Source organism: Madurella fahalii (assembly GCF_045866475.1).
Source record: "Madurella fahalii IFM 68171 DNA, scaffold_6, whole genome shotgun sequence".
NCBI classification, from domain to species: Eukaryota; Fungi; Ascomycota; class Sordariomycetes; order Sordariales; genus Madurella; species Madurella fahalii.
In genome coordinates, this window is record NW_027263976.1 from 3,231,904 (window position 1) to 3,244,217 (window position 12,314).

Sequence of the window (12,314 nt, forward strand, 5' to 3'; positions counted from 1 at the left end):
GTTCATGTTACATTCCGCGCATACGCACACCGAGCCGGGCTGCCCACCCGCGCCCGCCATGGCCATCCCGCGTCCCATATGTCAACTTACGTAACGGTGCTCACCTCCAGAGCGCTAGTAGGGATGCGCTATCAATGTAACCTCCATGATACCTCCATCTTCGCTCCAGACAATGCCAGGGTGGTCGAGCTTCAACTATAAATGTACAACGCCAAGGCTCATAACCCAATGTTTGAAACCAGAATCTCAAGCTCCGTAGGCGTTGCCCAGACTCGGCTCAATAACCTTGGATACCTTGGTTCTATCTAAACCAGATCCTCCTATCCTCGGAGTATACATCCGTCAGCCGGCAGATACCTCGACGCCAGATAATCTCCGGGGTTTGCGCTCAACCCACTAGAATAGCGGGAGAATGGCAGACCCTCAAGAATCTGTCCTCGACGGATCCACGCAAGCCGCGTCTCGTCCACCAGCATCCAACAACCACCACCCCAACCCGCAGGATACACACCCTTCCACAATCGCAACCACTAACCCAGACATCCCGGCCCTCCTGGCCTCCTGGAAACTAACCCCCTCCCAACACGAGCACATCCTCCACACACAAATCCTCCCCCGCGAGCTGTACCCCTTCCTCCCTAGCCGCTCCCCTTCCCAACCGCAAACCCAGCGCCGCCGGCGGCCCCTAGCAATCCTCATCCTAGGCCAGACGGGGGCCGGCAAGACGCGCCTGGCGCCTCTCCTTCTCAACACCCTCCAACGGCACCAGCAGCAGCAGGACAACCCCACCCAGCCGGCCGTAGTCCACCTCATCGCCGACACGTACAAAACCTACCACCCGCACTACCACACCTGCCTCGCCGCCCTCCCGGGGCCGCACGCCTCGCGCCTCGCCGGCGCCGACGCGGCCGCCTGGCTGCGCGGGGTGTGCGCGCACGCGGCGCGGGCGGGCGCCGACGTGCTGGTGGAGAGCGCGTGCCGGCGCAGCGGCGAGTTTGAGAGGCTCGTGGGCGTGTTTGCCAACCAGGCGGGCAGCGGCAGCGGCAACGGCAATGGCAACGGCAACGGCAACGGCGAGGGGGATGGGGATGGGGGTGGGGGTGGGTACGACGTGCGGGTCGCGGTGCTAGCCGTCCCCGAGGGCCTGAGCCGGCTCGGGGTGCTGGCGCGGTATCATCGGCGGCTGCCTGAGGCCGGGTCGCGCGGCCTGCCTGTGCGGCTTACCCCTCGGGCGGTGCACGACGAGAGTTACCGGGGGTTGGCGGAGGCGGTGGGGTGGGTGGATCGCGGGGAGGAGGTGGGGAGGGTTGTGGTGGTGAGGAGGAATGGGTTGGTTGTGTATGCGAATGAGAGGGGGGAAGGCGGGCAGTGGAGGGATAAGGCTGGGGCGCTGGAGGCGTTGGAGTTGGAGAGGGCCAGAGGGCTGTCTGTCGAGGAGAAGAAGGCGGCAGAGGAGGATCTGGATATGCTGAGAGCGATTGGGGACCCCAAGATCGATAGGGAGGTTGAGGAGATTGAGAAGTTGATGGCTGGGTTAGGGACGGGGTTTGATAGAGTGTTTCCAGATCTGAAGCCGTTGGATGTGCAGGATTTCGTCTCAACCAGAGTGGAGGACGGATCTTGAGACGAAATGTATGCGATACTCGTTCCGCGAGACGTGTATATAGATATTCGAGGGGCTGACGCTGTTCAGCTCGCTAGACCACCCAAAGTAGATGACAGGCATTACTTTCTGTCCACAACTAGAACGGAGCACAATTTGTCAGGCTGGTATACTACAGTTAACGCTCTCTACCGTCCTGGACTCCGGGTCATTTGTGATATCGACGTGGATGATGCCACGCCGGAATAAGTTCGTCATACCCGTTGAAACCAACGGACCAAGGGCAGTGGCCCAACTCGTAAACGGCTCAGCAAGTTGATCTTGGTTTGTTCTGCTGCCTGTCCAGTGAAGTGCCACGACGAACGAGAGCTTTTCCCCGACCGCTAGCCCAATTGCAACACGCGGGTTGTACTCCAAAGAGCCCCTGAAACGCCCGTCCATTGCTCATAAACATCTTGATCGTAGCCAGACCATCCACCGTCTGCCGTCTTTCCAAACTCGCCAGTAATTACAGCTGCCGACTCTCACGACCTCGCCTCTTCCAGCTCCAACTCCAGCTGCCGGATACGCTCGCTCTGGTCCTGCGAGCCCGCGCCGACCTTCTTCTTGAGCATATCCACCTCGGTGGTTAGGCGGACAATGAGCTGGGTCTGGGCTGTGATCTTCTCGCTCTGATCCGTGATAACCTTGCCCTGGTGCTCGATGAGCTTCACGATCTGCTCCAGCGATGCCTCAACTGCCGAGGTCGAGGGTGCGGGGCTCGCAGCGGCGGCGCGGGAGACGGGTGCCGCAGTAGCCTGGGGAGACCTGACCGGGGAGACCGACTTCGTTTGGGTAACAGGAGCAGCTGTCGTGACTGGCTGCGGCTTGCTGGGAGACCGGGTCGGCACGGCGGAGCGGGGAGGAGGTCGCGTAATCTCCTCGAAGCTCGATGTCTCGGCGTCGTCGTTCCCGCCTTCCTCCTCCTCATCGTCCTGGAATTTGTTCGCCATCGCTGAGATAGAGCTCTTCTGATCAGCCACCGTGGCCGGGGCGCGCACAGGGGCCGGCGCTGGCTCAGGCTCCTTCTTCGGGACGGGGGCGGGAGCGGGAGCAGGAGCTGACGCAGCGGCAGGCGGCTTGTAATCGGCGGGAACCTCGACAGGGGCGTTGCCATCGTAGACGCTCTCCAGGTCAATCTTGGGCGGAACGCCCGTCTTGCCGTCGAGCCATTCCTTGGCAGACATGGCGGGCCTGAGGCCGGTGGCCGGGGGATAGAGGTCTGACTGGAACGTCTCGGCGCGGCGGGGCACGGTGAAGGAGATAGGCTCAATATACGCATCGTTGACCGTCTTGTAAGCCCGCATAACCTCGTTTTCGTGAACGTTAATGCCGCGCCGCGGTACGAATGCGATTCCACGCTGGGGATCGGCCGACTTGTACTCGGACAAGAACTCGAACTTGTCATTTTCGTATTCGAAATAGCGAATGTTACCATCGCTGGAGAGTGTGAGTAGGTACGACAAATGCACTGTCGAAAAGTCAAACTTACCCCTTTCCGGCCAGGTAGAGACAGTTTGAGCCCTCGTCTGTGCCTGTTAGGAATGCCTCCACGGACCAGAGAGTATAGAGGTAAACTCACCCCAGAACGGCATGCAAACACCCGAGATCGAGTCGAGCGACGTGAAGCCGCCGATGGGCTCTTTCCGGCCCGGCTCCCACAGACCAATCTGCCTCTCGCTCATCCTTGAGAAACCAGTCGTGGCGATGCGGTTGTGCTCGCCCATCCACACTGCGCGGCTGTTCTTGGCGCCCTCATGGCCGGCATATTCGTGCACCGGCGTCTCCTGACGAACATCCCACACGCGCAACTTCTTATCCCGGGACGTGGTAACCAGCATGGAGCCGTTGGCGCTCCACGACAGACTCTGCACAATCTCTGGGTTTTTGAGGGTAATAGCCGCCTGGCCGGTGCTGATGTCCCACAGCTTGATGGCTAAGTCGCCTGACGAGGAAGCGAGGATGTTCTCGGCGGCGGGATTGAAGAGGACATGCCCGACTTTTCTATAAGAATAGTTAGTGCACCGGGTCGCGGAGGTAAGCGGCAGTCGCACCTCGAGTGGCCAGGCAGCCTGCTGACGGGGGCGACATCGGGGACCTCCTCGGCGTCTGTGTAGAGCGTAAATCCCTGGGGCACCTCCCACACGAAGACCTTGCCATCGTCGGAGGCCGAGGCGATGATGCGGTCGTTGAAAGGGTTCCTATGCCCAGATCAGGTCGATGTCCCCTCACCGAAGCAACGGGCAGGGACGGCCACGCACCAGTCTGTGTCCAGCACGGCAGCAGTATGGCCTCGGAATAGGGGTATTTGGTCGGGGAGTTTCCCACGTTCGTTCAGGGGAATTACGGCAAACGCGCCGCCACCGCTTGCTTCCCAATTGACCGACAGGTACTCGGGGTTCACCTGGAAGGGTCAGGGGGTCAGCGGTCGGGCTGCGATGCGACACGGCGGAGCGACGCGGCTACAAGGCAGCACAGTACCTTGATCAAGTTGGTATCCCAGGCATTGCGGCTGATATGGAGGTTGTCGTAGCAAAACTCCTTTTTGGTGGGCTTGCCAAAGACGTGTCCTGCGACAGCATCAGTCAACAGCTGCCGCATGCGATGCCACTCCCACTTCGCGGTTGAGCACGCGAGCAGAGCCGGGGCCGCCTACGGTATTTCGACGCGCGAACAAATCGGCCAGCCATTTGGAAGACGGGTTATCAAGCAGAACCTTGGGGATGCTCTTGTCAAAAAGTAAAAGGCGGTTGAGGCAGCTGCTCGTCTAGCAGCTGCAAGAAAGTGGAAAGTAAGTAGGTAGCGAGTTAGAGACAAAGGTAGCTTTTGACGGGGGAGAGATTGGCCTCCTTAGCGCATGGTCCGTCCGCTCCAGCCCCTGTCCCTGGGCCAGCGATTGGCGTTTCCTAGGATGCCCCTCTATGATCTTCAGTGATTCTCAGTGGTCCGTTATCCAAGACCCCCTCCCAACATGCAGTTTTATGCTTGCTCGAGGAGGGCTGTCGAGCAAGATAGTTAGCGGGGTTCTTCCACTGTTGCATGATTAGCTCGGTCCACACGCGGCCCTTCTACCACTTGCCCCTCCAATGGCAACCCTGGATAGCACTGTTATTCGGCTCCTTCTGTCATCGCGGCCGACTGGTGTAGTGGTTATCACGTCTCGTTCACAAAGTTGAATAAACTGGAGTAATTCCACCGAGAAGGTGCCAGGTTCGATCCCTGGGTCGGTCATTTTTGCCCTTCCTGTCCGCTGCCAGGTGAAGGTCTTATATTTCTACCCCGATGCTAAATGAGAGGAGATATGGTTCTTTGTTATGTTATAGGACGCACAGTTGAGGGTTGTGGGCGCTCGCGGCTCCAACTTGAGAAATCATTGTACTTAGCCTCGCGGGCTTTACTGTAGAACAAGCGCCCATGGCTACGGTATATTTAGCTACTAGCAATCTGTTACTGGGAGGTTATTTCTGAAATGCTGAAAGGCACCTTGTTATTACCTGTGTTAGCTGTAGAAAATATAAGCTTTGACCAACCAGGAAACCTCCAAAAACAAACTGGGATCGCTTGCCCCAGCAATCGCATCCAAAACTCCAGAGATGTCTACAGACCGTCCAACCGCCCGCCGCCACAGACGGCGTCGCGAATTCCGACTCTTTGCGCGGCAGTGGTAAAGCGGTTTCTGCCTACCCATACACTCTGTGTGCGCCCGCGAACTATCTCCTCTCTGAAGGGATGGCGAGCAAACCCAAGTCCCGCTGGGCAGACGAGGAGGCGGATGCGGCGCTCGAGGCGCAGTTGAAGAAGGAGAAGGAGGAAAAGAAGCGCCTCAAAGCCGAAAAGGCGCGCAAGCTTGAAGCTGAGAAGCAAGCCCGGGAAGCCGCCGCCGCCGCAGTCGCCGCAGAAACTCAACAGGACGGCGACAGCGCAAACGGACCCCCTACGAAGCGTCGGAGGATATCGCCGGAGCGTGAGACGTTACAGCTCGCTGGCGCGCTAAAGCTACTGCGCTTTGATGGCGGCGCATTTGGCAGGTGCCGCAGCGTGGAGAATTATGACAAACTCAACGATATTGAGGAGGGCGCGTACGGCTGGGTGTCGCGGGCCCGCGAGCTCGCGACGGGCAAAGTGGTGGCTCTGAAGAGACTCAAGATAGATCCCAAGGACCGCAGCGGCCTACCAGTCACGGGCCTGCGGGAGATACAGATCCTCAAGGACTGCGACCACCGGAATGTGGTCAAGTTGCAGGAAGTGGTCGTCGGGGAGGACACGAGCAAGATTGAGAAGTACAGCTGCCTCGCTGAACAACCCTCCACAAAATACCTTGTACACTGACCCGTTGTCTTTTTTCGGCACAGCATCTTCCTCGTCCTCGAATTCGTTGAACACGACCTCAAGTCCATCCTCGAGGACATGCCCGAGCCCTTCCTCGCCTCCGAAGTCAAGACGCTGCTTCTCCAGCTCGCCTCGGGGGTCTCGTACCTCCACGATAACTGGATCCTCCACCGCGACCTCAAAACCTCCAATCTCCTGCTCAACAACCGCGGCCAGCTCAAGATCGCCGACTTTGGCATGGCCCGCTACGTGGGCGATCCCCCGCCCAAACTGACACAACTCGTCGTCACCCTCTGGTACCGCGCGCCCGAGCTCCTCCTCGGCGCAACCCGCTACACCTCGGCCATCGACATGTGGAGCATGGGGTGCATCTTCGGCGAGCTGCTGACGCGCGAGCCCCTCCTGCAGGGGCGCAACGAGGTCGACGAGCTCACCAAGATCTTTGAGCTGTGCGGCGTCCCCACCGAGGAGTCCTGGCCCTCGTTCCGCAGGCTGCCCAACGCCCGGGGGTTGCGGCTCCCCAGCAAAGCGTCCGCGGCCATGACGGGGTCTGTCATCCGCGCCAAGTTCCCCCTGCTCACCGTGGCCGGCGTCTCCCTCCTCAACGGCCTCCTCGCGCTAGACCCGGAGAAGCGGCCCGGCGCGAGGGAGGTGCTCGCGCACGAGTATTTCAAACAGGATCCCAAGCCCAAACAGGAGGCCATGTTCCCCACCTTCCCGAGCAAGGCGGGGCAGGAAAGGAGGAGGAGACGAGAGACGCCCAACGCACCCGCGCGGGGAGCGCAAGCGGCGACGCTAGGGGCGGTCGATTTTAGCGGGATATTTTCCGGGAGGGAGAGGGAGGAGAGGGGAGGGGGGTTCTCACTCAGGATGGTCTAGCTCCAGGACGTGGCGTGGCTACTAGAACATGCATCAACACTAGCCCCTAGGTTACTGCTAATTCACAAGGTAGTGAGCTGTGGCTATGTATTTCGTAGGCGCCTTATGACCAAGTTCCGGGTAGGTTCCGTCATAGCCGACAGAATATGATTGACCCGGGCCATGTGGCACGCAATTATAAGATGAACAAGATATGGTTCGTTAAGCTACCTACTATACCTATATGCAAAATGTTCTCAAGTATAGGAAATCCACAATATGCGACCGACAGTTAATCACCTTCTCTCACACCCCCTTTTCAGACCTCTGCCAAACCAGAACCAATGGATTCAGAATCTGTGTTGATGATGACTATGTCTTTAGAAAAAGAGAAACCAACGCCCATCCCAACTCTTTGCACTGCCTCATTAGGTAGCGTAATAGACCAGACGGAGCCCTAGAAAAAAACATTACAAGACAATATTTCGTCACCCGGCGCTCCCCCCTCCACCCCCCCATCGCCCTTTCTCCTTATTTCCTATCACTCTCATAGTCACCAAAATCAGAGATACGCTCCAAAGCCGGCCACAAACCACGTAAAGCTGAGCACGGTAACAGCGCTCATCACCACGGCGGCGCCCACAGCCCTATCGTTCATGCCCCCCATGGCGCCGCTGCACGAAGCGCACTGCCAGCCATCGTTGGTATCCTCGTACGGCTGGCCCTCGTACAGGCCAAAGATGAAGCCGGAGAAGGGGGCGAGGTAGCCGGGCTCGGGGGCGTCGCTGGGCCCGCCGTCCGAGTCGTGGATGATGAGCGTGTACTGGTCCGTGAGCAGCGGCGTCTGGACCACCTCGGGCCTCTGCGTGTACTCGTTCGTGTCCCACGTGTAGCTGCCCACCTCCTCGAACGACATGTTCTGCGTCAGCGTCCACGGCTGCGGCACGTTGCTGTTCCTGATGAGCACGTCGATGGCCGTCGGCGTGCCCTGCAGGTTCGTGTAGTTCCACCCCCACGTCACAAAGTCGCCGAACTTGTAGAGCTGGTAGCCGGCCGTCACGGCGGGCGTCACCATGACGACGCCCGCCGCCGGGTCCTGCGGGTTGAACGTGGTGCGCCGCGGCGGGTCGGTGCGCGTGGCGTTGCCCGTGGGGCGGCCGGTCGCCGTGCCCGTCTGCGTGATGCCGCCCGTGTTGAGGTTCGTTGTGATGGGCGTCATGCGTCCCCCTGACGTGCTGCTCTCCGAGTCTTCTTCATTATTGCTGTCGGTCCCGCCGGTCGGTGTCGGTGTGGGCGAGGGCGAGTCTAGCGTGTGCTGCATGTTAGCACGTTGTCTAAAAGTTATGACGGGAGCTAGGTAATTAAACGGTCATCCGTACCGGAATCGCCCTCCTGCCGGACAACTAGTGTGTCAAGTTCCGGAAGCCACCCCGGCCAACTCAGGCCAGAGACTGCGGGTGCCAATGACAGAAGTGCAACGGCCAGATGGCCTGCGGATACGGGGGCCTTCATGACGGCTATCCGGTGTTTCTTTGGGGGGGGAAAATCGTGGAGGGGAAGTCAAAGAGAATGACGCCCTGGGATTTTAATTTCCCCCACGGATCACCAATATCCCCCGAAAAATTAGCTTAGTCGACTGTCGGAAAAACGTGTTTGCTGTAGTCCGTCACTTTTTCGGCGGATAGAGGGATGTGCCACGGAGCTCGCTGGGGTTGGCGGCGTAGCCCCTATTACTGGTCTGACCGTAAATAAGACCCGCGTGAAACGGCGTCGAGACAAAAAACCCAACGCTGAACGAAGCCGACTGGTTTGGCTAGGTTGGCTATGCTATCGGGATAATACCTAAGACAGGTATTTGCAGGGGAGTTGAGCAAATGAAGCGAGCGATCGGACACAAGAAAGCGAGTGTAGGTGGTTGCTGAAGAAACAGGAAGACGAGGGCTAAACGACGGGAGCCGAAAAGCAGGTGTTCGGAAGACGGCCTGGAATGCACCAGAGTCCACAGCTCAGCTTTCGACGGGATTCGTGCAGCGAGTGCAATGCTTGGCCATCGGCGGATGCCAGGAGCCCTTTAACCAATCAGAAACAGGGCGGGTACCTGGCTCAGCCCGAGCCTCTGCTGTCCGGGTGGCGCTGTGAGGAGCCGGGAAACCGCGTTGCCCACCCAAAGCCAGCAACTGGCGGCATTCGTATTAAGCGGGGCCACTGAAGGAAGAAGGCATTGTGTTCTCGTGTTCGAGAGCCGGCTAAAAATAATGCACCAAGCGGCGAACCCCGGCGCAATTCACGCTTTGTTTCCCAAGGGCATAAAAATCAAGATCTGTTTCCCTTTTTCCATCTTGCTACGCTTCGTACTGCCAGATGATCGCCCGGCCGCGTGGGGCTCACTACTACCTACCGCGCTGGGTAAACCATGGATGTTTTTTTGCGCTGTAATGGAGAGCATTCCGGCCCCTCTGACTGCGTGTCGTCGGTTGACCTTCCAACGCCGGCCGAAACCCGTGGAGATCTCCGCCGCCGTGAAACCTTTGCCGCAAATCCATCATTCCAACTTCGCACTCGCGGTGGCTCGTTCCATCCGCTGCCTGCAACGATGGGGCTCGGGCATGTGCCCTTGACGCAATGCTGGCAAAAAGAGGCGGCATGCTGCTGCCATCTGTTGCTGAATTGTTTACCGTCCTGTCATCTCAACCTTTGGCTGACAAGGAAAAGCGGTACGTTGCTGAGCTAGGAAGGTCTCATTGATTGATTGTTGGATCCCCCTGAACCTCTACATCGACCGTCAGATTGTATCGACAGCGTTGCATGTCGCAGGTTGATGGTCTCCTCGGCACCCTTATTAGTGATCGGCGAGACAGTTCGTTACAAGGCGAGGCAGCGATGTTGTCCCGTGACGGCAGCGGCCCGTTGTTGCTCATTCGGTAATCAGCAGCGTCTCTCCCAGACGAGTAATACGCGATGGCTGTTTGAACAGTCTCTGACGAATGCCGATATCTCGGTAGTTGCCCGCAGCAAACTGGGATGGAGACAAGCTTGCTCATCCTGGCCTCTGATGGCACAATTAGTCCACGCTTTGAAGCCCGGCGGGTGAAACGAGATGAGCCGGCTCTGTCAGCAGGCCTAGCTTTGCCCGGTATTGAATCAGGTGCCAGGGACGAAGTCTTCTTCTTCATCGGACCACCTTCGCGATGAGTCTTGGAAATTGGAGTCCCATGTTCCTGGTTCGAAAGTGCTGTTGGTTCCCATGGCTCAATAATGAGGGTGGGTTTGGGTAAAGCGGCCTACCACAGTAAGGAAGTCCAGGTAGCTCCAGGTGCCCGCCAATGCGCGCAGCTGCAGCGTGTCACACGTGGGGATAGTGCAATCGCGGCCCAGTGATAGGCGGGTTAGTGCGGCCCTGGTCACTGCAGCTCGATCTCCCGTGATACCTTCCCAGCCGACCGCTGCTATTATCTCTGGGACGGCGGCCACTATTTCGGGCGAGCCCTTCGCCAACGGGTAGTCTCACCCAATTCCTACTTGCCTTCTCCACTGCTTTCTATCTGGGGGCGTGGCCATCATGTCGTCGCCAAGCGGCGCCAATGTGACCATTGACCGCGAGTATTTCGATACACTCGTGCGGAGGTGAGCTATCCCTGCACTTGACCAGGAACACCACTTACATGCCCTCATTTGCCGCAATCGCCGGTGCCTGAAGCTGACTTGTACCGTCCCAATGCGCAGGGCCCGATTTGTACGTCCGGAATCGTCATTGAAAATCCCAGACCCAAAGTTCTAACCATCTTCGAGAATACCGAATCGTCCGAAGCGAATGAACGCCTGTCTTCCATAGTCATTTCGCGGGCCGAATATGACAGCCTCATGTCTACTGCTAAGCGATATGGTATTTCTCCCGCACACATTAGACTGTGTTCCTTGCAGCTAACACAAGATCTAGGAAACCTTAGGCGTAATTTGCTCCGCGGCGGTGTAGGAGAGGAGACGGTGGATGTATGTTGCATGCCCCGTGGTGGACGGCACGATGGTTGCGGTGGTTAACGGAGGGCAGCTTCTCAGTCAAGATGACGATACAATCCAGGCGGGGAATAGCGAGTCGACACCGCAGCGCAATGTCAACCCGACCGACGAGGGGGGTGCCCCCCTCTACTCATCCACACCGCAACCATCCAGCCGGCAGAACGGAGCGTCGCACGGCAGCCTCCACGGCCGGTATCACGAACGACCCACCTGTGCGGATGATGGTGATGATGGCGGCAATGACGACGAGGATACCACGAGCGAGATCTACTCGCCAGCCGAAGGCCCCCCTGGCGCAAACCACGTCAAACCCCAAGCTCAACGGCAGCAGTTCGAGCGTCAATGTACTCGCACCGTCCAGCTTGCGAACCTTGCCGAGGGCACGACGCACGCCGATATCACGAATGCGGTGCGGGGCGGTATGCTGTTAGACGTGTTCCTGCGTAGCCACGAACGTTGTGCTGCAGTTTCATTTCTTCACTCGGCCGATGCAAGAAAGTTCCACGACCACGTCCGCCGCCATGACCTTTACATCAGGAACAAGCGGGTGGGTAGCCTTCCGTGTTGCGCGCAGTAGTCCCTGACTTGTGAGCAGATCGAAGTCAAGTGGAACGATCGCCAGTTCGTCTTACCGGGACACGTCGCGGGCAAGATCGCGATGGGTGCCACCCGCAACCTGGTCATCCAGGGGTATGATAGCCGACATACCGAGGAGACTATCCGCGAGGATTTGGACCATATCCACAACCTGGTGGTGGTCAAGGTGGAATTCATTGGCGGCAACTGCTACATCAGTCTGAACTCGGTGCACAATGCCATTTACGCGCGTCAATGCATGCAGAGTCGCTTGTATGCATCACTTCAAGTCGGTAGCCGATCTCAAAACTAACGAGGCCAATAGGCGGTACAAACACAAGAAGCTCGACTACGACATTGACGAATGCGCCCAGCCATATCCGCCGCAGCCGTCGAAACTTCGGAAGGAGGTTCCGCCGCCCAAGAAGACGTTAGCAGCGGTGCCCAATCGTTTCCAGCTACTGAACCTTGATGATGGGAAGGAGGATGAGATTACGGCGGCCTTTACGCCCAAGAAGTCTGTGGGAATCACCGCCTAGGATGCTGACGTCGCGGCTTGGCCTGATGTTCTGGTGGTGAAAACTCGGGCGAGGGGTGGCCGCATCTGGCCTCGATAACGAAGAGCCCGGCGTCCGCGGTGCTTATGACTACGACGGTAAGACAGAAGCAGCTGGCATATTTCTGCCTGTGGCGGGCGTTACGGATACGCTATCGCTACCCCGATGTTATGGCAGAATGCTTACAGTATAAGGGGGTATTACTACATAATTGAGGGGTATTAGAGAGAGACTACACGGACCGTTGCCTTTGGGTCGTCTAGACATTGTATTCGTACGGTGAGCGTTGTGCTACGTTTTCTCTGATATCTCGCTTGCTCATAGGGGTCGCCCCT

The 12,314-nt window shown here is 58.3% G+C and overlaps 5 protein-coding genes and 1 non-coding gene across 6 annotated transcripts; 4 read left to right on the plus strand and 2 right to left on the minus strand.

Moving 5' to 3' along the window:
* Positions 1-412: 412 nt before the first annotated feature.
* Positions 413-1,624, plus strand: MFIFM68171_11002 (Zeta toxin domain-containing protein; the record flags this gene model as incomplete). The annotated part of the gene is made up of 1 exon (XM_071066421.1): positions 413-1,624. One exon carries the CDS (start codon positions 413-415, stop codon positions 1,622-1,624), a length of 1,212 nt encoding a protein of 403 aa, XP_070922522.1.
* Positions 1,625-2,127: 503 nt separating this feature from the next.
* Positions 2,128-4,332, minus strand: CRN1 (Coronin-like protein crn1; the record flags this gene model as incomplete). The annotated part of the gene is made up of 7 exons (XM_071066422.1): positions 2,128-3,082; positions 3,135-3,171; positions 3,225-3,646; positions 3,697-3,843; positions 3,904-4,046; positions 4,124-4,212; positions 4,299-4,332. The coding sequence occupies 7 exons, from the start codon at positions 4,330-4,332 to the stop codon at positions 2,128-2,130; spliced, it is 1,827 nt and encodes a 608-aa protein (XP_070922523.1).
* Positions 4,333-4,774: 442 nt separating this feature from the next.
* Positions 4,775-4,873, plus strand: MFIFM68171_t165. The gene is made up of 2 exons: positions 4,775-4,811; positions 4,838-4,873. It is a non-coding gene; the product is annotated as a tRNA-Val (tRNA).
* A 498-nt stretch (positions 4,874-5,371) lies between these two features.
* MFIFM68171_11004 (cyclin-dependent kinase) lies at positions 5,372-6,850 on the plus strand (the record flags this gene model as incomplete). Its single annotated transcript, XM_071066423.1, has 2 exons — positions 5,372-5,922; positions 5,995-6,850. 2 exons carry the CDS (start codon positions 5,372-5,374, stop codon positions 6,848-6,850), a joined length of 1,407 nt encoding a protein of 468 aa, XP_070922524.1.
* A 541-nt stretch (positions 6,851-7,391) lies between these two features.
* On the minus strand, positions 7,392-8,341 carry MFIFM68171_11005 (Ser-Thr-rich glycosyl-phosphatidyl-inositol-anchored membrane family-domain-containing protein; the record flags this gene model as incomplete). The annotated part of the gene is made up of 2 exons (XM_071066424.1): positions 7,392-8,134; positions 8,209-8,341. The coding sequence occupies 2 exons, from the start codon at positions 8,339-8,341 to the stop codon at positions 7,392-7,394; spliced, it is 876 nt and encodes a 291-aa protein (XP_070922525.1).
* Positions 8,342-10,388: 2,047 nt separating this feature from the next.
* Positions 10,389-11,961, plus strand: MFIFM68171_11006 (Negative regulator of differentiation 1; the record flags this gene model as incomplete). The annotated part of the gene is made up of 7 exons (XM_071066425.1): positions 10,389-10,453; positions 10,553-10,562; positions 10,619-10,712; positions 10,767-10,819; positions 10,878-11,393; positions 11,442-11,695; positions 11,748-11,961. The coding sequence occupies 7 exons, from the start codon at positions 10,389-10,391 to the stop codon at positions 11,959-11,961; spliced, it is 1,206 nt and encodes a 401-aa protein (XP_070922526.1).
* Positions 11,962-12,314: the final 353 nt, after the last annotated feature.